The sequence below is a fragment of the Manduca sexta genome, chromosome 21 (genome assembly GCF_014839805.1).
Source record: "Manduca sexta isolate Smith_Timp_Sample1 chromosome 21, JHU_Msex_v1.0, whole genome shotgun sequence".
Taxonomy (NCBI): Eukaryota; Metazoa; Arthropoda; class Insecta; order Lepidoptera; family Sphingidae; genus Manduca; species Manduca sexta.
The window spans coordinates 13,590,180-13,614,360 of NC_051135.1; the positions used below are offsets into that span (position 1 = coordinate 13,590,180).

The 24,181-nt window shown below is 39.8% G+C and overlaps 1 protein-coding gene across 1 annotated transcript in view; it reads right to left on the reverse strand.

The window, feature by feature from the left end:
• Positions 1-24,181, reverse strand: part of LOC119188405 (adenomatous polyposis coli protein-like) — a 55,536-nt gene that overhangs the window by 5,940 nt on the left and 25,415 nt on the right. The window contains 13 exon segments of the mRNA XM_037441167.1: positions 642-721; positions 1,066-1,145; positions 1,408-1,476; positions 1,677-1,969; positions 2,046-2,098; positions 2,202-2,302; positions 2,867-2,997; positions 5,662-5,786; positions 5,907-6,015; positions 6,108-6,203; positions 6,309-8,274; positions 8,360-9,763; positions 14,190-14,527. Of these exon segments, the coding sequence (XP_037297064.1) occupies positions 642-721; positions 1,066-1,145; positions 1,408-1,476; positions 1,677-1,969; positions 2,046-2,098; positions 2,202-2,302; positions 2,867-2,997; positions 5,662-5,786; positions 5,907-6,015; positions 6,108-6,203; positions 6,309-8,274; positions 8,360-9,763; positions 14,190-14,483 (4,801 nt within the window). The 5' untranslated portion in view covers positions 14,484-14,527.

The window sequence follows — 24,181 nt, forward strand, 5'->3', positions numbered from 1 at the left end:
AACACCTCATGATAATCCTAACTTGCCATTACACGTTTAAATGTGACTCAATACTGTTTGCCATTTATCAGTATTTGTTAAATTTATCGAATTGCTAGAATTTCGGTCACAAAGACTGTTGTATGAGTCAGTGTTTTATATGATAAGATCAATGAATTGCTTTCACGGTCGACATCCTTGACATCGTTCTCGATATAAAACCTTTATTATATAGTTGGCATGTACTATAACCTTGATTGTTATTAGAATTGAATTTAAACACCAGATTTATAAGAGTTTAACGATTTTTATTTATTTTGTAAAATTACTTTTAGAAATCGATGGGCACATTGACTATACAGTAAGGTGAATATCATTCCACGGACTGCCGAATGAATGTGCGTACACCTTTAACTTTTCTAAAATTATGTGGGTATTCTTTGTGAATTATGGCTTGTTTTAACGATAAAGGAATATATTGTGAGGAATCCTACAAACCTGAGAAGTTCTCTATAGGAATTTCGAAGGTGTGTGAAGTCTACCAATCCGCACTGGGCCAGCGTGGTGGACTAAGGCCCGTGCTCAGCAGTGGGCAAGTATATAATACAGGGCTGATATTATTTATTTTTATTTAGGGGTCGAGGGGTGTGGGTGAGATGTACCTGCGTGGTGCGGCGGCGGGGGTCGCGGCGGGGGCGCGGCGCCGCTCTTGGGCGGCAGCGGCGGCGCCTCGCTCTCCGAACTGCAGTCACAATATCACGCGTTACATTTACAATACTGAACTGATACACACGAAACAAAAGCAATTACTAGCACGCATAAGAACCAACGATCGATTGCAAGCAATTATGCAAGTATTATAGAACTTACGCACACGCATGTATGAACGTACGCGTGAACGTAAAAACGCACGCACACTAATTAAGTTTGTTAATTTCATGCAGATTTTATTCGGTAACAAATGCGTTCCGAATAAATTAATTTAGTATAGTTATGTTTTTAGAGGCATAAAAATATAAAAAAATTTAATTCAATAAAATATTTGAATTACATTATCTAAATATTAAGTGTTGTAATAAATCTCACCTTTCTCGCATGTTTCGCGAAAATTCGTGCGACATCTTCACAGTCTCTGTCGACGAGCGCAAGTACGGCGGGAGCGATCTCTGTGTATAAAAATATTATAGACATTGATAACAAGGAATTATAATACAATTTACTTCGATTTTCAGCTCAGATTATGTTTTGTGACGTCTTTATCATTCTACAATGCGCCTTATTACCCGACTAAGGCCAAGGAAGGTAGTGTTATGATTTTGTTATAAACAGTAAGCTGTACAAACAAACAAGACTGTCACTAATAAAGTGAGCACTAATATTAATGTGAAATAAATTGTGAGTGTATTGCAGAATGTGTTGTTGACTTACGTAAACGTCGTCTCTATATGTATGCGCCATGGACGATGACTCGGACGGTGGCCCTTTGTTCTTCACCACCTGTTCACAAAATGACAATAAACTATTATGAAAATGACATTTATACCTTCTATTTCTGTCTACTAATAACGATATTTTTTAAAACGAATTTGCGAGCAACAATAAATCTTACTTCTCAAAATAAATGTTATATATTTACGTTTGAGATAAAAGTCATATCCCTTCCCAAATTATGAATTAATTGAAAAAATATACTGTACCTTAGCAATGCCCTTCTGTATACACTCCTCCAGTAAATCTGCAGCGTCACTGAGATTAGAACTGTCCGATGTATCGTGCGCGTCGTGTGTTGCGGGCGCGTGTTCGTGCTCGGGCGCGTGTTCGTGTTCGCGCGCATGTTCGTGTTCATGCGCGGTGTCGTCACGGCGCGCGCCCGCCGGCGTGGACTCGATGGATAGCGCGGACAGATTCGAGTTACTGCCAGCTTTGGACAGTATGGCCGGCGTGTCCTCCGTGAAGTACACCTTGCACACTTCGCCTGGTGTTTGCGATTCTGGAAATATTTATCAATGCAGTTGGTAGGAGTTAAGAGATGATACTACTGTCTTTAAAATAATAAATAAGTCTACCTTTAATTTGTGCATTGGAGGTGAAATGCGACGACAAAGGTTGTATTTGGTCTCTGTAAAAAAATATTATTATATGATTTAAGTCTTGACATTTATATTGTCAATCGCCATCTAAATGTGTTGGTGGTAATGGAACATGAATGTAAGGGAACATACCTGATCTCTCCATCATCAACGACTTCTCTCGTTTCGTTTGAGACGGAGGTTTCGCTAGGACCCTCTTGAGGCGGTTTCTTCGATAGCAATTTCAGGGATTGCTGCAACAAATAATATATATTCTACAATCACATATACCATCTTAGGACCCATTGGCTTTAGGCCTTGGAAGCCTCTCTTAGTATGGAAGCTCTTAGCTGCATAATATTTATATTTTGATGTGAGCTTGATTACTAGTTAGTATATTTTTTATTGGAATTGAATGAAAATATACCATATGGGGCATTCCACGTGAAGCGGGCACGCAACAAAACTCGATGTCTCAGATTTTCGTAATATTTGATTATGTTATACCTGTGTATGTCCTCGATCCAGATACAAAATATTTTTAAAGTATAAAGCCTGGTTAACGAGTTAAATGACTTTGAAGTTTTGACTGGCCGGCTGGTATACGCCACTTCGAATCCAATTATCAAGTTTTTAAATGTTACAATAAAATAAATAACGAAGAAAAATACGAACTTTGCACTACATGCTGCGTGGTGGTGCACTGCGCTCATCATTAGGCCATAATGTTCTTTAATCGGTAGAGAAAAGCACATGCATGCTGCTGTTTGGGAGTAAGCTTGCGTTATATTAGGCTATAATTGAACAGTATCTGGTACCTTGTGCGCATGCGGCTCGTCGTCGATGGTGAGGCTGCTGAGGCTGGTGGCGGCCGAGAACTGCGCCGGCGTGTGCTCCACCACGAACCGCGACACGCGCTCCTCGAACACCGAGCCCGCCATGTGCGGCTCTGGAGTACGTACAACGTACAATTATAGCGTATAATAGCTGGTACACAACTTGAGCATACTAACGCGTTGTGGTTTTATTTTTGTATGAAGTGTATTGCAAATATAAAAATAACTAGCTTTTGCTCGCGGCTCCGCCCGCGTTGTAAAGTTTTTCAGGCTAAAGTTTTCCATTATAAAAGTAGTAGTTTCCCGGGAGCCTATGTTCTTCCCAGGGTTTCAAACTGTCTCCATACCAAATTTCATCTTAATACGTTGGGTAGTTTTTGAGTTTAAAACGTTCAGGCAGACGGATGCAGCGGGGGACTTTGTTTTATAATATATTTTTTATAGAACTTTTTAAGAGGAACAATCCCGTCATACATAATTGTTGCATAACTTTAACCGTTTACGCAGAGCACGCAACGGAAGCTCTCAAAACTAATAAATTGTCCCCGTATTTGCAACATGTTTCATTACTGCTCTGCTCCTATTGGTCATAGCGTGATGATATATAGCCTATAGTACTACACGAATAAAGAGCTATCCAACACAAAAATAAATTTTCAGTTCGAACCGGTAGTTTCTGAGATTAGCCATTACTGCTCCGCTCCTATTGGGTATAGCGTGATGATATATAGTCTATAGCACTCCACGACCAAAGGGCTATCCGACACAAAAAGATTTTTCAGTTTGCACCGGTAGTTCCTGAGATTAGCCATTACTGCTCCGCTCCTATTGGTCATAGCGTGATGATATATAGCCTATAGCACTCCACGAACAAAGGGCTATCCAACGCAAAAAGATTTTTTCAGTTTGGACCGGTAGTTCCTGAGATTAGTCATTACTGCTCCGCTCCTATTGGGTATAGCGTGATGATATATAGCCTATAGCACTCCACGAACAAAGGGCTATCCAACGCAAAAAGAATTTTTCAATTTGGACCGGTAGTTCCTGAGATTAGCGCGTTCAAACAAACAAACAAACAAACTCTTCAGCTTTATATAATAGTACTAGCTTTTGCCCGCGGCTCCGCCCGCGTTATAAAGTTTTTCAGACTAAAGTTTTACGTTATAAAAGTAGTAGTTTCCCGGGAGCCTATGTTCTTCCCGGGGTCTCAAACTGTCTCCATACTAAATTTCATCTTAATACGTTGGGTAGTTTTTGAGTTTAACACGTTCAGGCAGACAGATGCAGTGGAGGACTTTGTTTTATAATATATTTTTTAGAACTTTTTAAGTGAAACAATCCCGTCATACATCATTGTTGCATAACTTTAACCGTTTACGCAGCGCAGGCAACAACGGAAGCGCTCAAAACTCATAATTTTCCCCGTTTAAGCAACATGTTTCATTACTGCTCCGCTCCTATTGGTCATAGCGTGATGATATATAACTTTGAGCACTCCACAACAAAGGACTATTCAACACAAAAATAATTTTTCAGTTCGAATCGGTAGTTCCTGAGATTAGCCATTACTGCTCCGCTCCTACTGAATATAGCGTGATGATATATAGCCTATAGCACTCCACGAACAAGGGGCTATCCAACGCAAAAAGATTTTTTCAGTTTGGACCGGTAGTTCCTGAGATTAGCCATTACTGCTCCGCTCCTATTGGGTATAGCGTGATGATATATAACCTATAGCACTCCACGAACAAAGAGCTATCCAACGCAAAAAGAATTTTTCAGTTTGGACCGGTAGTTCCTGAGATTAGCCATTACTGCTCCGCTCCTATTGGGTATAGCGTGATGATATATAACCTATAGCACTCCACGAACAAAGGGCTATCCAACGCAAAAAGAATTTTTCAGTTTGGACCGGTAGTTCCTGAGATTAGCCATTACTGCCCCGCTCCTATTAGGTATAGCGTGATGATATATAGCCTATAGCACTCCACGAACAAAGGCCTATCCAACGTAAAAAGAATTTTTCGGTTTGGACCGGTAGTTCTTGAGATTAGCGCGTTCAAACAAACAAACAAACAAACAAACTCTTCAGCTTTATATAATAGTATAGATAGAAGTATAGATTTGTAACACCTAAATAATATGTGGTAATTTTAAGTGTCTTTTTTATCTGGCCACACTGAACAAATACTCGCACTTTCCGTTTGAAGGACTTGTATCCATGTACAGAAATAATAAAAAAAAAATACTCGCTCTTTCATAATTTCCTTTTAAATAAAACAGACGTGTTTGCTTTTAAAGTGTAGCTATAGTAACGTACAAAAAGATCGTCCAAATACGCGGTTGTGTGTACAAGTTCTTTGCTGGTTATTAAAACTGTTAGATTAAATAGTTGGGCAGGCTTGACTCCAATGTTTCAAACGGAGAGTGAAATCCTTTTGATTTACGGATGGTGAAAACTTTACATCTAGTTTACACCACATATTCTAAGATGTTGAGTGGAATAACTTCAAAATATTCTGTGATTCTATTATTTTCTAATTTAATGATGAGTGTAAATTATATAAGGTCTTAGATACACGCTGGGTACAGGTCGCTTTTGACAGGTCCGTCTGTCAATTTTCAGGGCAGGTCTGTGTTTGGTAAAGTACTTCCAAAGGTTGAAGATAATGATAATAGCGTTATTGATCAATTAGGAAGTGTGAAAAGCGTTAATTTGACTCGCTATTACGAGTCGCTACACTGTCAATGTCCGTGTGTATATAAGACGTACGTACCCTGCGGCGGCGTGGAGGGCGCGGTGTAGTGCGCAGGCGCGGCGCGCGTGCGCGGCGACAGCGGCGCGCTCGCGCCCGGAGAGTCCGGGATCTCGCTCGGGGAGATGCACCCGGACGTCAGCCGGCTAACCACAAACACCACATGATACAATATTATAATGACTCTGTCAATGAATCAATAGTAATGTAATGAGTAGCAGTTGTTTTATTTTGAGTTATAATGTACTTAAACAAAATCTCATTACCTGACTTCCGAGACCACGGATCCCTGGTCGTCATGCTGCGAGCACTCCGGCAACGACCCGAGCGAGCTACAGCGCGAGAACATGAGCGGAGTGTCCTCCACGAAGCGTGCGGGAGAGACGTGCGCGCCGACGCTTGTCCGGACGCGATCCCGGACACTTGTCCGGACGCTATCCCGGACACCTGGCCCGACACATGAGCTGAAGCCGGCCCGGATATGGGACCGGACGTGCGGCCGGGCGCCTCTGCTTGCGAGCCGATCGCAACCGGCTCCGTTGCGAATGTCACCGCTTTAGACCCTGCATTCACAATGTAAATTTTTACAAACAGAGCTATTATTTTAAATAGCATACAAATTTACACAATTATTGCAAACTACATTTGACAGTGAACTTTAATCTTACCTTCTTTGTCTTTAGCGGAGCTGCTAGTGTTAGTCTCTGGCGGGCTCGGCTCTACATTGATGGTTGCCATGGCGTTCTTCTTCGCCAGGCTGTCTTCCTCAGTCGGCTCGCCCAAACTACTCAACGAACTGACCCTGGAGAAGTATCCAGGAGTGCCTTCATCACAGTAGTTAACCGGCTTTTCGGGACTTATCATCCCCGAGCTAAATTTGGTGTCGAACACTCCCCTCTTCTCACTAACGGGCTCTGATGCCGAAGTAGCTTGAGGAGTAGATGCTGCCCTATCGTTATCATGGTTCGGAGGATCTTCTATAGAACAAGTATCTTTCTCGTCCGAATGAGTCATAGCCTCGGGGTTTTCCTTTATATTTGCAGCTGTTTTAGCTTTACCGTCTTTCCCGATGACCCTAAGGTCGGACATGGAGGTAGCCGTTGAGAATATAATGGGAGTTTCGTAAGGCGTTCCTTCGGTCGCGAAGTGTTTAATGGTGTCCTCGTGCACTGAAGGTCCGGGAGGCTCCGATATATCAGAACCAGTTTCCGATTGGTGTTCGGCATAACGCAAGGAATAATCAGTAGGTTGGTCGAGATCGGTCTCCTGATAGTCGCCATAGCCGGCGTTCTCTTTCTTGGAGTACTTCTTACTGGTTTCTGCTTTAGGTTTCTCCGTTTCAACTTCAGTGTTCTTTGTCTCCGAGTACTTTCGACTGAAATCAATAGGTTGGTCGCACGAATCCTGGTCGACGTCAAAACCAGATTCTGTATAGTTGGTTCTCATTTCCGTCGAACTTCTCGGAGGAGGGATGGGTGGTTGTGACGGGTATCTAAGATAATTGTCTTTCGGTAATCTCTTCGAAGACATTTTAAACGCTTCGCCGCCTGTTTCGCTCTTCATCAAGTCTTTGTTTCTTGGTGTGGGTACAGGAACTTTACCGGTCCGCATGACCCTTTCGAATACCGAGTCTGAATGAGTGCTCGTGACCGAGTCTTTACTATCAGACCTGTTCACATTCCCCGCGCTGCCCGTTGAAGATCGCGTCACCAAAGCGCCTTTCAACAGCGTGTTACTACAACTAAGGTAACTCGCCAAATGCGCGCTGTGGCTCAGTGATATCTGTGACGTCAGCGTGCCCATTAGCGGTGAACTCGACGTCATCCTGTGCCTCTCCAAGTTCATCGCGATCTGTCTCTCCGTTGCCGTGAACAGATTCTTCTCTTCCCTATTGCTAGTCGTAGGAGAAGTCGCCGGTTCTATATTGTCGCAGGTTTCAGCCAAGTTTTGGTCCAACTCTTGCTCCAAAGCCTTTTGCTTCCTTGCACCGAGCGTCGGTAATGCTGGTAAGTTCATATTCCTCGCTGTTGTGTCCAATGATATTATATGCGTTTTGCCGGGTTTCGAATTTAGTAGGTTTTTAAGAGCGGCGCTCGAGCCCATAGCTATCATTTTGTGTTTTGAATGAATAAGACTTCTAAGCATGGGGACCGCCCCGTGGTCCCAGAGGAACTGTTGATCCTGAGGACACCTCGCAGACAGATTCCACAGTGTACCACACGAGTTGCTAACTACTGTCAAACTAGGAGATTTCAGGTGCTGCAGCAAGACACTTAAACAATTTCTCTCGCGGAGAATTTGTCTGTAATCTTCGCGGACGGCAATGTGACTCGACACATTCCTCATGATACCACCTGCGTTCTCCACGATGGCTAGCGTTTTGGTCGGTGAATTGTAGCTGAGCATGTCCACGAGGAATCCCAGGGCTCCGTCCACGGAACACAAAGCCACTTTGTTCATGGAGCAATGAGCCGTTAGGTTCCATAGAGCCGATAGGACTGATTTGAGTGTTGCTTCTTTTTGACAAGTCATCGCAGCTTTCGTAAGCCCTTTGACCGCGCCTACTTCCCTTAGTACTTGTTTACTGTTGGTGTCTGCTCTCCATGACAGGTTCCTTAATACAGCAGCCGTTACCTGTAATGAAAATAAAAAGGCCGTTTTAGATACTTATGTTTTAAAATTATATTTTTTGACAAAGACAAATGGTTGCTCTACAAACCTGACGCATGTCGTCATTGGGCGATTCCAGTTGTTCAACCAGCGCCAACATGAAATCTTTGAAAGAACATAGTAATGATTTGTTGTTTCCATCTCCAAACGTTAGGTTCGTTAGTGTCATGCCCGCGTATTTCCTCATGGTGAGGCATGTGTTGTCGTCAGTTCTGCTTCCGTGCGCCGCCTGGTCACCGCTGACGAGCGCGGCTAATGCCTGTAGCCCACCGAACTGGCACACCACGTGCCTATGCTCCTCGTCAAAGGACAATTTCATCAGGGCCGCGACGCTCTGACTCGGATGCTTAGTCGCATCGTCTTCTATAACTTCTTTCCCCTCTTTCCTAGCTTCTACAAGGTCTTCTAAAACGTAACAATATTCCCTTACTTGCTCTAATAACCTCCACACCCTCGCTTCTCTTCTTCCCGCCTTGTCGTCAGTTTGAGTGTGAATGATATTCCGTAACGCCTTTGCAGCGCGATCTCTAGTTTCTCTGGGCACTTTCGAGTGAATTAATTGCACTAATAGAGGTATGCATCCAGCTTGCCTCATGGCTATACAGCTTTCTACAGAACGGCTCATCTCCAACAGAGGTCCACTTAAATCAGCATTATTCTCTGGAGATAAACTTAAGAGTGATATTAACGAACAGACACACTCCATTTTGTTTTCTAAATTGGATGAAGGTCTGTGCCCCTCCGTGGAGCCATTGCTGGAGAAACTACGAACGCTAACGGAGTCATGACCTGTCCAGACGTCGCGCTCTCCTGGCCAGGTCCCCCTGTAGAGTTGAGACGCTCTTTTGTCTCTTTCACTAGATCTTGCCGCATTTTCCAACCCGTAATGTAACGTGCTTCTATAACTGGTCCTATGCGGTCGCTCCTCTTGCGGCGTATAGTTCGTGGTAGTTTTCTGTGTTTTTTTGGGTAACGCCCCGGCTTTCTTTTGTGCTTGACTGTCGTCGCCGTCGACTTCATCGTCCAGGAAGTTTGGGTTGGTTATGTCACTACGTTCGTCTAACTCATCAGGCGAAGGGGAATGATCAAGAAAATGAGGTTTAGGAATTCGACATTCTATGTTTGACCTGGAAGGCGGTTGATAATCATCGTCGAGGAAATGCGGCCGGCGTTGTCGGGGATCTGGGTCGAGGGTCTCTAGTTCAAGGGTGAGATCTCGCGAGCGCGCCTTGTCTGTTGTTTTTGGTGGAGCTGATGTTTTCGATTTGGTGTCTTTCTGGTCGGGTAAGCGGCGCGCGTCCGGCGAGATCGGAAACACATCTGATTGCCTGCGAGGCGGTTCACTGGAAGTGGAGGGAGTGCAGTCTTCACTTGCCGAAGGCCCGGAATCGGTTAATGGCGAATTCGATGAGTCCATGCTGCTCCAAGGATCTACCATTACTTCGTTCTCCAACTGAAACAATTAGAGAATCAATCATTAGTATAATCCTTTTTTGGTAAACGGGGTGAAGGCGTAGTAAGGTAATCGGCTTAACTCGAACGAGTAAAAAGCTGCGAGGTCAAGGTTAGTCGGTCGCAGCGTAAGCTCGCCGTACGTCGAGTCGTATTTGTGGGTGAAAATAAACAACGGCCCGGTGGGTGCGAACGGCTGTCAATTTGGGACAGTCGTGTGTACAATCTTAATTACATAAATATCCGTTGGTGTTACGTCAACTTGTCGAATAAACGTCGGTGCGAAATTTACGATACAGTTATTGCATTAGCAGGCTGTACGCGTGCTGTAACGGCGTCTGTGTAAACACGACGTGATGATTTAAAAATAAAGATAACGGACATGAGTCAGTTCATAAAGAATATTCACTCGAGAAATATACTTGTCCAAATATTTGTAGAGTGCTATGTGAGTGCATTTTATTTACTTTACCACAAACGGACATTCCCAGACCATTAATAACGTCACATAAGAGTTACTTTTGTAAATAACACTTTTTAATAATTACCTACAATTTCCATCTGAACTTGCAGACAATGCACACCATTACAATCCGGCCCATTAATTCTTTAGACAATTGGCTACGATCTACAAGAATAGAACAGAATGACTGAGAAAGAATTACCCATACATTCTTGGAACTGAATTTACATGGACATTAGACAATTGTCAATATGCTGATCGCGTACGTCGGTCGTCGGTCGCCGGTCGCCACGGCACGGGCCATTCGCAGCGCCATGACGCATATGTTGGCTCTTGATCGCAGATATGCCTTCGCGATATGACCGTATATGGAATTAGTTGTAATTGTACTTTTATTGAAATTTTACGACTGTGATATGCGATAGCTTGATTACGAATTCATTTTCGGGTTACATTTGTCTCTGCCATCGATTTTGATGTTTACCTTGTTTGGAATATATTAAATTATGTGAATTGATTTAAAATGCTTGCATGTTCCTCGTTTTCAAAAAAAGAGAGCTCGGAACGTATATAATCTTGGAACACTATCGTAGAGTCAACATTTTAGGACGTAGTTCTAGTATCGGCAGCCCAAATGAATATAATTTGTGGTTTTCTTCTTGTAAATCTTGACAACGACAAATTGTAACACTTCATTAACCATCCCCGGACCTTTCCTAATAAAAAACACTGCAACACATACGCATATGAATCATACGAAACAATGCAGTACGACCGGTGCTAATGACTCAAGCATGATATAAATCATGAAAATTAAGGCCTCAATATTGTACTCGTACAGTGATCATCAATCAGCCGGCTAGTACGTATATCCAGTTACATTGTTACATCATCACTCGCCCTACAAATTAGCCCGTCTCGTGTAGGAAACCCGACACGCAAACTCATTGTCTGTTCCTAATGGGAATGATTCAATGGGGTCGTGCTAGTGTTGTGCCCAGTTATAACCAAATTAGGTACCTATTTAAAATATGTTTGATATGGTAAGTGGAGTAGGCTTCCACAGAATGTCGACCGACGAGAGATGATTACCCCTTGGCAGTCGACACAATTATGCCGGCCTGATTGTACAGGATATATACAGGCTGATCCCGGAACGCGAAAATCACGTGAGCCACTGTTGCGGGTTTTAACACCCTGTGTACGGTGGTCGCTATCCGGGCGGATATAAAATATATCCTACAACCAGCAGAACTCAAGCAAAGAAAGGTATTTTGGCATATATTGCTATAAGATGAGAGCTTTAACATGCTTGACGTTCTCATTACCATGTGAGATGATCAAAAATTTTTATGCTTCCGAAGGCAGGCGAGCTAACAGCGTTCTATATAGTAAGTGGTTACTATCGCCCGTGGACGTCAGCAATGCCAGGGGTACATCTAAGCTAAGTTTATCGTTACAAACTTGTTTGGAGAAGTACTACTCATCGTTAAAGAAACACCATTGGGACGAAATTCATTCTGGAGTGAACACGCCCGATACAAATACATTTCGACCATACGACAAATTAAACCAATAATATCGATAATAGCAAATACTATTTTAATCATTAGACCATAGAACGACTCAGAAACAGGCAAGGGAACATCACTATCCACCAAGAGAATAGCCAGTACAGTGTACACGTACAGTGCGTGGGATTAAAATTTATTGCATTCGCAAACACTAAATGCGACCTCAATTCTCCACGTCTCTTTAGTATATTTCATAACAGACAGGTTCATTAGAGGATCCGATCGATTTATTCTAATGCATTATCTAGTGAGCTATTTATTACCACGTGTGAATGTGATAGGTATTCTGTCTTTATGAGTTGATAGTGTATGCGTGTATCAAGTTTATGCTTCGATTTATTAACTAGATCATAGGCCCTTTACCAATATTTTGTGCTGTCCCTTTTTTACGTCTGATTTAATAGAAATACAGCTGCTTCCGCCCGCAGCTTCGCCCGCGTGGAATTCGGACTTCAAAAATGGAGGAGGTGCTCAATTTGTCGGGATGTTTTTTTAATGTATGGTGGTATGCAGGTGGTCCGATTGTCCGGTCAGGGTCTGATGATGGGATCCTGGTGAAATCGAAGGAAGCATATAGCATGATTCAGTATTCACGCGTGATGGCTTATTATTATCGTATTTCATGTATAACTTTGGTGTTTCTATACCGATTTCTATGCTCTGCTCCTATTAATTGTAACGTGACGAAAAGTATACTATAACCAGCTCAGGAGTATGAAAAATAATTGTACCAAGTTTCGTTAAAATCCGTCGAGTAGTTTTTGTTTCTATAACGGTTATACAGACAGACAAAAATTTTACTAATTGCATTTTTGGCATCAGTATCGATCCCTAATCACCCCCTGATAGTTATTTTGGAAATATATTTCATGTACAGAATTGACCTCTCTACAGATTTATTATAAGTATAGATTAAAGAATGTATCTTGCGAATTGTGAGTGTTTTATTTGAATTTTAAATTTAAAAAAATCACGTAACAGATTGGTTTTAAATAATATAATAAATAAAGATCAATATAAAATTAATTACATAAGCTTACTGATACTGATATAACTGAATGACAACACCGCAAGTCGCTGGGCAGATAATAAGCGCCATGTCTTTCCTGCTAAATATTATTATTTGTGTCTTTAAAATACAAACAACTGCAAGACATTTAAATGCGCTAATGATTATAGGATAATAGATGTTCAGTCTTAAGATACTTGATCGATATTCGCATACAAATGTGATACTGTTCGTACTTACAACAAGATTGTTACCCACTCGATACCAGATGGACTTTAGTACACGAGATATCAAATAGGAAAAGTCTAAACGCACCTCAATAGGCAAATTAGCCGCTGATCGCCAATAATAAAACGCAGTCCGATGACAAAGCGTTGCAAATTGCCAGCAACTTTACCTCTGATATTCCCGACTGCCCGTCACCCACACAATGGGCACGCGCTATTCCGGCGACGACACAATGGGCTTTCAGGCCGCGCCGCTGACGGTTCCGGTGGCAAATTGGCGCGATGCAAATTATCATCAGAATAGATTGAATAAATTTAAAAATAGAACCTGGATGTTAATTGTATTTATTTAGGTTTTGTTTCGGGTTAGTTTTTAACTGAAGTTGATCTTTGTATACCGGCTTTAGAATGGCCTTAAGATTACAATTAAGATATAAGTGCTAGGATCAAAAACATAGATAAGCATTAAGTTAAAATCTTATTAAAGATCATATCTTTTTTTGTTATACTAATAATATTAGAATTTGATATGAGGCTTTGCCATTTAAAGAGAATAATAAGCTATTCACTTCCAACAAGAGAAAAATTTAATTAGAAATAAAAATGCATTTATCATGTAAAAATCATGAACCAAGTTAAACGAGAAATAATTGAGCACTGAAATCTAGATTAGTAATTAGAATTCGAAGCCAGCGTTACAGTTAAAAACTAGAATAACTTTCACATCGGCGACTGGACTTTAAAGTTTCTAAATCACGGTGCATTATTCTAAAAACGTAGTAAGTTTTACAAAAATCCGTCAATAAGAGAACACTTTCTTAAAAAAAATAATATAAGTATATTCTCTCGTATGTGAGAGTGCGTTTGGGTAGGTGTAATTATATCCAGTGTTATTAATGGCCATTACGGAACTAAACCTCTAATGCTTCAGTGTAATAACTCTGATGAACTGAATGCGTTTTGCAGTGTTTTGTATTTTAAAGTACCTTACTGCTGTTTTTGTATTTTAAAGTAGTGTACTGTTGTGGTGTTTTCTATAACATAACCCAATAAATCACCAACTACGAAAGCCAAATCACTAACATAAAAGAAAAGTCTGGCATATTTTTATAAACGCGTCACAGCATTCAAGCACCTTCACAGTCCATACTCACCAAATCGCTATCTTTGGAAGACGTCACATCATCCAGGGGGTTCCCGTTCTCCATATCAACACCGGAGTCGTTTGGATCACCGCGTCTCCTCAGCACCTCACTCCTGGCCAGATCGTGGTAGTTGTGTCTCAATGGGTTGAAACTTATGCGCATGTCAGTGGTGAAATCATCGTACAGTTTGAAATGGTTCGCATTGAACTCTGTGTCGTTGTCGAGGACGTCGCTGCTGTCCACCCTCGAGCCAGCACCTCGGTCCACGTTCTTGTACAGTTTGTAGTAATCGCGGACGTTCATTATCACTGTTTGCGTTTATTGTTTTGTCATTTCAAACGGAGCCACTGTTTGAGACGGTGTGAGACGGTGAGATACGGTTGTGTCGGTGGCAGGGATAACGCGTTAGATATCGTCGAGTGAATTCAGTTTGCGTTTGCGCTAGATTGTTGGCACAGATGTTATTGCTCTTAGTTGATATCGGAATGTTATAGTTATAACGGTTAATGGTGATGCGTGTTTGTGCGTTTGAAATAGAAAACAGTGCAGGATGATGTACGTATTCCATTAAGTAGACAGATTGGGAGTGACGTTACTGTTGTTAGTGACGTGAGTACGATTGTTAAATTTAAGGCCGTGTTTTGATAAATACAAATGTTCAGTTTCGAAGCTATTATGCCTCTTAGTTGTTGTATGGATCAATTATTTATATATTTCACTATTAAATCTTAATTTGAATAAAACTGATAAAAAGATAATATTCATATAAATTCTTACAGCTAGCCTGTTATTTGCCTTGTTATAATACAGGCAAATTTAACCCTTATTTACATTTAAAGCGAAGACGAACTTGTTGAATCAAAAATTCTATATTTTCGACCAAGCGCCGCCACAAACGTTCACTAGCATTCATAACATAAACAGTGTGTTCGATTTCAAGCTCTTCTCACTAAATAGGTCAACAATAACTGTCTTCACATTTAGAACGGCAGGGCTCTCACGCCTGTGTAAAGCAATTAATTTTTTTATTACCCACTTCTTTATTTGGCACGAAGCCATCGCTTATGATGGATGGCGTTTGGGCCGTGGTTTTAATAAGTGAATTAGGTATATTCTCGTTATGGATTAAATGGTGTTTTTGAATTTGTTTATGTGGACTAAAGAAAGGAACGTTAAAAATAGACGATTAATTCGGAAATATAACATTTTGCAACTGCTGTTGACGATGATGGTATTTTAAATTAGGATGTAAGTAAAAATATATTTTTTTTTTATACGTGCACGTAAAATTGAAGTCACTGCACCTGATGGTAATAGTGGTGTGGGATCCAAAAGAATGTCGACTGACGAGAGATGATTACCCCTCGACAGTCAACACAGTTATGTTGGAACCAGATATACACTGGATGATCCCGGAACGCGACACACTTACGTAGGCCACTGTGGCGAGTATGAACACTTTTTGTCCTGTGGTCGCCATCCAGGAGGATATGTAATATATCCTACCACCAGATAGAATATATCACTTATTTTTGTTTATATCCATCGATTTCTAAACTACAAAAAACACCTAACAACTATCCCACATATATGGTATAATGGTATAATGGTAAGATACCAGTTTACTTAATGTCCTTTTACCATTATAAATGTATGATGACTATTAAAGATACATAAATTGAAGTGAAGGAAGAATAAAATAGACATTACTTTAAGTACTTATTCCATTAAAACCATTCAAATGAGTTTCAAAATGTACGACATGAAACCTATTGTAACAAGAATTCCAGTACGTAGACAAAGCAATGCTATTTGAATAAAAATTATTGCATGAAAAATAATGCATACTATTTTCATCTCAAATTGTCTGCGAATAGTGGGTGCATTAAGGTCAGCGCAGATCTGGCGCAAAACTACACTTTACTTCGAAAAATAATATTAATACTTTAAAATACTATTTTCATAAGACGAAAAACTATAATGCATAATACATATATCAAAACGGATGTCTGTTAATCGCCTTTTGCAATAAGCGATTTTAATAGCTTGTTTTAACCTATCTCAACTAGGATTTGTGTCATTGATTCAAAATTTTATTTGTCACCTAATTTGTCCTCCGAGAACAACGCAAGTTAGTGAAAACGGTAAGCTCTTTGATTCAATTCCCAGATCGTGTAATCAATCTTTCCCGAGTTTAAAATATAATCAACTAGCTGACCCGATAGACGTGGACCGTCTTAACTATGAATTTGCAGCGCGCTGACAGTTATTTTAGACAATTGACAGTTATATAAAATTAATGTTTTCGTTAAGTTTTCCTAAATTTTCTAATTTTCCGCGCGATTTTTTGATTTTTTTCTTTCATAAGAACCATCTCCTGACAATAACAAATACAACAAAAAAAATTTAGTGAAATCGGTCCAGTCGTTCACGCGTGATGGCGTGACCAAGGGAAATAGGAATTCATTTTTAAATATATATAGATATGCACACGTGATTTACACAAGATTAGATTTGTGTCGTATATTATGAGAGCATGTAAGTAGGTTCAGCTAATCGTCGATCTGTTTCAGTTACACTTTAGCCTATCGTTTTGAGGTTAGAGGCGTGGCTAGCAATATAATTATTGAATTAATATTTTTAATTTATCATCAGTGAAAAATAAGCTTGCTTAAGCTTTCCGCCAGGTGTGCTCTGACCTTTACTCGTATATTTGTTCAGAGTTAAAACTGTTGCGAGTTCGTTTAATGGACGTTTCTATCAGAAAGTTTTATGGCAGTTTTAACGTTTTTACATTACGTACGGTGTTCAGTTTTACTCTGGCGGAAAGTGGAGATATATTGACGTGTAATAATAGTTTTATTGTGCGTATATACTTTATGTCTTTAGAAATAGATTGAAGATAAATTGTATATACATGTTTAGAAGAAAGTAATTACAGTGGAGTACGGGTTATATTTTTATTGATTTACGGAACAAGCCGTACGCTTGTAGCAGTGACAACTTACTCAGAACTTAGAATTGGAAGAATAATACAATGGTGTTGTATACAGCTGCTTGGCGATGAAAATGGACAATGGACCTATACTACTCAGGTACTGAAGATTTAATATACACAGAACCAGTGGGGTGATTTTTACACTGAAAACTACAAACTCTTACCTATGTTGGAATTAGATTCACACATTTAATTTACAATCCACATTGCTACTAAAGCGGACGAAGTAAATACAAATTGAATTGTTGCGCAACAATGAAAGCATCATGCTATCAAAACCACACATGTCGCGCAACAATGAAAGCACATGTTACCCATGGGAACGACATAACGCGCATGGAAATAGCGTGGCGGTCGTTAATGTACGATAGAAATAGATCTGTTTACATTGGATCAAGGTCTATTGGCCTGAATGAATGTTTGGACTAAGATAATGCTTTTATTGTGTTGGTTTGTGTGGCGTTTATTTGTGTAAAACATTTAATGCTCACTTACGCTATTGGCGAATAACTTGACGAATAATTCGTTCAGGAATATGAATGATGATTAATAAATATTACTGGTGGTAGGTCTCTCATATATGAGAGTCCGCCTGGGTAGGTACCGCAATGTCTATTTCTGCTGTTAAGCAGCAGTGTGTAGTCACTATTATGTTTCGGTTTGAAGGACACTGTAGCCAGTGTAACTATTGGACATAATAAAACTTAAAATCTCATGGTCTCAGGAGGGCGAGCGCAGTGGAATACCAAACGATACTCTGTAATTCAAGGTGTTGGTTGGTGTTTCTACTGTCATGGGCAGTCGTATCGATTACCACCAGGCGAACGGCAAGCTCGCCTCAGTCATTTAATGCAATAAAAAAATACACCCGAATAAGCTGTTTATACATTCGTATCGTAATTATTCGCCAACATTTGGGAAGTATTTAAATCAGGGGTAAGAGGTTGTGTCATTTTTGTAGGATAGTTTTCATTCATAAAATTTTAGAAATTTTGCTTAATTTTTATATAATGACACGGGCATAATTCATACCTGTCGATTAAAATAATCCAAGACTATAACATATTATAATCGTTGCGGATTCGGATGTTTGCCAAAATCATGCCTGTCTTACTAGATGTATATAGACTGGTCTCGGAACGTTATTCGGAAGTAGCCATGGTGAGATTTGTTATCGTATCGTTTCTTATATAGCGGCAATAATATTACTTTTATTGACATTATTTTTAATTACTGAACGCCTCGTTGGAGCAATAGTATTGCGCGGACAATAGGACTCTTTGTCTGAGGTCTCAGATTCGAATCTCAGTATCAGCCGGGAGTCTTGAATTTGTGGTCGTTATGGTGAAAGGCTCCCCTTCTATCGCATTGCAGGAGGAAAAAGAAAAAAAGTAGTTACTTTAGTTACACCTCTTCCTAGCCCTTCGGAAATAAGGGCATGGTGTGTGTTTGTTTTGTCTTTGCAATAAAATCATTTTTAACCTGCCAATTAATAAAGACAGGTAAAGAAGTTTCTACTTAAATTAAGCGCCACTTAAGGTAACAATGACTTCCAATTATTGTTTATATCGACATTCGACAGTGTAGTTTCCTGTGCTAACGTATAAATAAATATTGTTACACCCATTGGCACTCGCTGATAATAACGCCTACCCGAAAGTGGAAGGTTCGGTCATAGAGCTTGCTCGAAAGGTCTCGATGTTAGGTACCTACCCGAATGTGGAAGGTTTGGCTAAAGAACGTTCCCGAAAGATCTCGACGTTTCGCGCCTACGCAAATGTGGAAGGTTCGGCCAAAGAACGTTCTCGAAAAATCTCGATGTTTCCAGAACGTCGTGGAAACTTCAGAACCCTAGCACGTTACAATATAATTAGATCCCTAAACCCCGTAAGAGTGTTTATTAGCGTGCGCGGAGAGCTTCGCGTCTCGGGCGTCTTGGCGCCGCTGGCAGTTATCTCAAGGGCGCTTGACCCACTTTCCGGTCGTACTTCGACGATATTTCGATGGGCCTCCGCCACCGCGCCCTTATGTACAAGTAGGGTTGGTGGATGACAGTTACGAGAAAATATTTGTTGTGATAGTTGTAAATTAATTACTACGTTATTGATTGTAATGAAGCTTTAATTTCATTTATTATGCTGTATTATATCGAGTCGGTTGAAATGGTGGGCTAATAAATTATCATTTTACCTTTGGTTCTAGCTGCAAAAGTAAACTTTCTAAATGTTGGGTGTATACATATAATAAACAACCAGTTTAACTAAAACTATTAAATGATGGTCGTGTTATATGTGACAACCCTAGTGGCGTATAATATAATTCATAATCCATATTGTTTAGATGACGACCCTGGTGGTACGTGACAGCCTTACCTTGCCCTTAAGGCTGAAGACGTTGGAAGCGCTCTACACAGTGACCTTGAACTGTAGCCATGTAAAGAACAGGTGGGTATCGAGTGCCATTTCAATGGCAGCTATAATAATAGAAGATAGCTTTTAAATTTCGATGACACATCAAATTTGTTGCGGAATTTTGTTCATACGATTAAATTGGTATAGAATATTTTTAAGTTCTTTAGGGCTAAATAAATGTAGTACATTTATTTTTATATTTAATGTGTTTTTTGATTACTAGGCCTGTACCGTAGGTTAAAGTTCTGGTGGTTTAGAATCACACAGGAATACTTCATTAATAATGAGATATTTTAGTATGTTATGAACAAATATTGAAATGACCCAATAATATGGATGACAGACTCTCAAATATGTATCACTTAAATAAGCTCGGGAATGAGTAAGCCGACTAGTAACACTTCTGCTTATCCTCCTTAGGCACACATGCAAAATAACAATCCAAAGATTCAACGTCTAAAGTCGATTTGTAGACTAACCCCCTTATTCATAAACGTTTTTTATCTAAGGACGGAGTAAAGCCGTGATAACAAGCCTGTTTCTCAGTGCCTAACGGCACTGAGAAATAGACATAGGGCCGTTGTGATTGGTTATTATTGTTGTATTTCAATATTAGCTAATCCCAACGGCCCTACGTCTACGCACTGCGAAGACTGCCATGCCGTCAGCACTGAGAAACAGACTTGTTATCACAGCCTTACTCGATCGTTCGATAAAAAACGTCTATGAATAAGGGGGTTAATCTAGAAATCAAGGCAGTCGCAAATGCGTGAAAACCAGTTCAGCGAACCGCTTGAGCGTAGCACCGCGCTGCGCCGGCGCAATTTACTCCATTCAGTTATCACGACCGCGAAGGCGTTGGCTATTGCTTTCAATGGACATACCGGTGTTTATGGATACGCGTAATTACGACCTTTATTGTAAAGTGTATACGACTGAGACGAGGCGACATTAATTACCAAAATAAGATACTGTCATTTTTAAAGCAAAATCGGTCGAACTTTCCAACATAAGAAAATATATAGTAGCATTAAAATTATTTTAATTAAGCTCGTAACCTTACAAGCTTTAAATTATTACTAGTTACATACGAATAAGTAGGTAATGGCTCCGCTATAGCAATACTAGTTTATGAAAAAAAAGAAACAAAATAAAAGTCTTGCTATGTACTTCCCCGGGATAAAAAGTTGCCTATATGCTATTCCGGACTATAATCTATCCCTATGTTAAATTTAATTCAGATCCATTCAGGCATTTTAGCGTGATTGAGTAATAAACATCTAAACTTTCTCATTTATAATACTCCTATAAATTACTCGGCTATGTATTCCCATATTGTTTCTACTTATAAACTACAAATTATAAATTCTAGTAGAAATAAGGCTACTAACCTAACCGATACTTAGTTCTACCTCATAACTTTATTTGTCTAATTCCAACCATTTCAAGCCTAAACTGCTGCATAAATATTTATTATCGTTTTGGAACAACTATCAATGCAAATTTGAAGTGGCTGTGGGCGGGCGTGAAGGCTCTTGAACGACTACGCACAACACTAGGCCAAACTACTAGTGTGGGATGTAGTAAAGCCGTAAACAAACATTTATCCAATACCCATTACATATTATAAGTATTTTGAAAACGTTAACAAAGTATTCATGCATAAATTTGCTGACAATTTTGTTGTAAGTAATAGTTATATATGTTCTAAGTTATTAATAAAGTTGAGTAAAAAGATGTTTATTTCGGAGTAAGTTGTAACTAAACAAACAAAACAACAGAACACACAAAAACTTATAAAAATAGATTATATAAAAAATAGTATAATCACAGCGAAAGTCACAATCTCTAACAAATTTAATCACAAATTTTAATAATTTTAGTTTGAGCTTTAGCACATTAGATACTAAGCTTTTGATTTCCATTATACGTATTTATTGTAAAATTGCGTAATTGAAAGCAGTTACTTAATTATTTAAATATTTCATAACTACGGTAATTTTGTTCATGAAACATTACCGACCATAGAAACACCATGTGTGTTCGAAAATACCCACAACAGACATGGATACAAGGAAACGTTTCAGACGATAGATGTGGGGCGTTGACAAAACCACAGGAAACATGATGGTATAAATAGTTCCACAGCACGCGGCAACTGAACTGAAACATTGCGGGCTTCGTGGTAAACGTGACCGCCACTTGCATACACAAAGCGAGATGATTTCGAATAGAGTGAGATTTAAAAAGTAATTTTTATGTCAGTGAAAGATACGTTATTATTTTTCTCAAACGAAATAATATATTTCAAATGAATGCAATGTACCGTGATGCAGTGAAAACTGTAGTCGGTAATTATGTCAAAGATTATGCCCATTTCGCTTTATAAGATACTAGCTTTTGGCCGCGGCTCCGCCCGCGTTATAAAGTTTTTCAGGCTAAAGTTTTCCGTTATATATATGTTTCATCTTAATACGTTGGGTAGTTTTTGAGTTTAACACGTTCAGGCAGACAGATGCAGCGGGGGACTTTGTTTTATAATATATTTTTTAGAAGTTTTTAAGAGGAATAATCCCGTCATAAATCATTGTTGCATAACTTTAATCGTTTACGCAGCGCACGCAACGGAAGCTCTCAAAACTAATAATTTTTCCCCGTTTTTGCAACATGTTTCATTACTGCTCCGCTCCGATTGGTCATAGCGTGATGATATATAGCCTATAGCACTCCAGGAACAAAGGGCTATCCAACACAAAAGATTTTTCAGTTCAAACACGGTAGTTCCTGAGATTAGCCATTACTGCTCCGCTCCTATTAGTCATAGCGTGATGATATAAAGCCTATAGCACTCCAGGAACAAAGTGCTATCCAACACAAAAATATTTTTTTCAGTTCGATCTGATAGTTCCTGAGATTAGCCATTACTGCTCCGCTCCTATTGGTCATAGCGTGATGATATATACTCCATAGTACTCCACGAACAAAGAACTATCCAACACAAAAAGATTTTTTCAGTTCAAACACGGTAGTTCCTGAGATTAGCCATTACTGCTCCGCTCCTATTAGTCATAGCGTGATGATATAAAGCCTATAGCACTCCAGGAACAAAGTGCTATCCAACACAAAAATATTTTTTTCAGTTCGATCTGATAGTTCCTGAGATTAGCCATTACTGCTCCGCTCCTATTGGTCATAGCGTGATGATATATACTCCATAGTACTCCACGAACAAAGAACTATCCAACACAAAAATATTTTTTCAGTTTGAACCGGTAGTTCCTGAGATTAGCCATTACTGCTCCGCTCCTATTGGTCATAGCGTGATGATATATAGTCTATAGCACTACACTAATAAAGAGCTATCCAACACAAAAAGAATTTTGCAGTTCGAACCGGTAGTTCCTGAGATTAGTCATTACTGCTCCGCTCCTATTGGTCATAGCGTGATGATATATAGCCTATAGCACTACACTAATAAAGAGCTATCCAACACAAAAGAATTTTTCAGTTCGAACCGGTAGTTCCTGAGATTAGTCATTACTGCTCCGCTCCTATTGGTCATAGCGTGATGATATATAGCCTATAGCACTCCACGAACAAAGGGCTACCCAACACAAAAAGAATTTTTCAATTTGGACTGGTAGTTCCTGAGATTAGCGCGTTCAAACAAACAAACAAAGCTTCAGCTTTATATAATAGTATAGATTCATTGGTGGATAGCGGTGTCGACTAATTGATACTCTATTAGACAAAATGGTTTAAACTATATTTATGTAATAAGCCTTGTAAAAAGAATTTTAATCACACGCAATCCACCACTAAAATGATTTTAAGATGCTACACTCAGCAGTATCCAGCTTTAGAATACTTCAGAAAAATAAAATCTATCAAGACTCCAACATGACAGGTCACTTCTAACATTCGAATGCGTAGGTTAATCAACGTAGATCACGCCGCGTCCATTACCCGTACGAAAGCGAAGCGCCTGCGCTGCGCCTGCGCCGGCGTGGTGAAAGTGCCGCTTATGGAATTTCGCGATGTGCACAACCAGGGTAATTGGAGTGAGACCGCTCCACGCGAGCTCATCTGCCGCCGATGGATGAGGGTGTGGGAGGACGTTCACCTGATATGACGCGACACGCGACTTACTGGAGTCTAGTATTTAAGATGTTACGTTCAATACGTTTCTCAATTACATGGACTTTGCGATTTGCAATTATGGAACTATTGAATGGAACTTAATCAGGAAATGTTTTATAATTCACACTGGTGGACGATAAAATGGTAATTACACAATTGCTGGCCAATTTGGTAATTTGTAGTAGTATTTCAATATAGTAACAAAATTATCATCACTGTAGCAACCGAAGTAGTTCTAGACATAACTGAATTTGTGAAATACATAAGAAAGCACAGCGATTTTAATATTTACAAAACAGACTTCAAATTTTAGTATACTATATGTCTACTATAAGTCTCAAAAAATCATAATTCCTCATTAATTACTAATGACTACAATGTCTTTCCAACAGGAATTAAACAATGCTTACGTACTGCAGCGTGGCATCAAGATTACACAAAGCGAAGCTTCT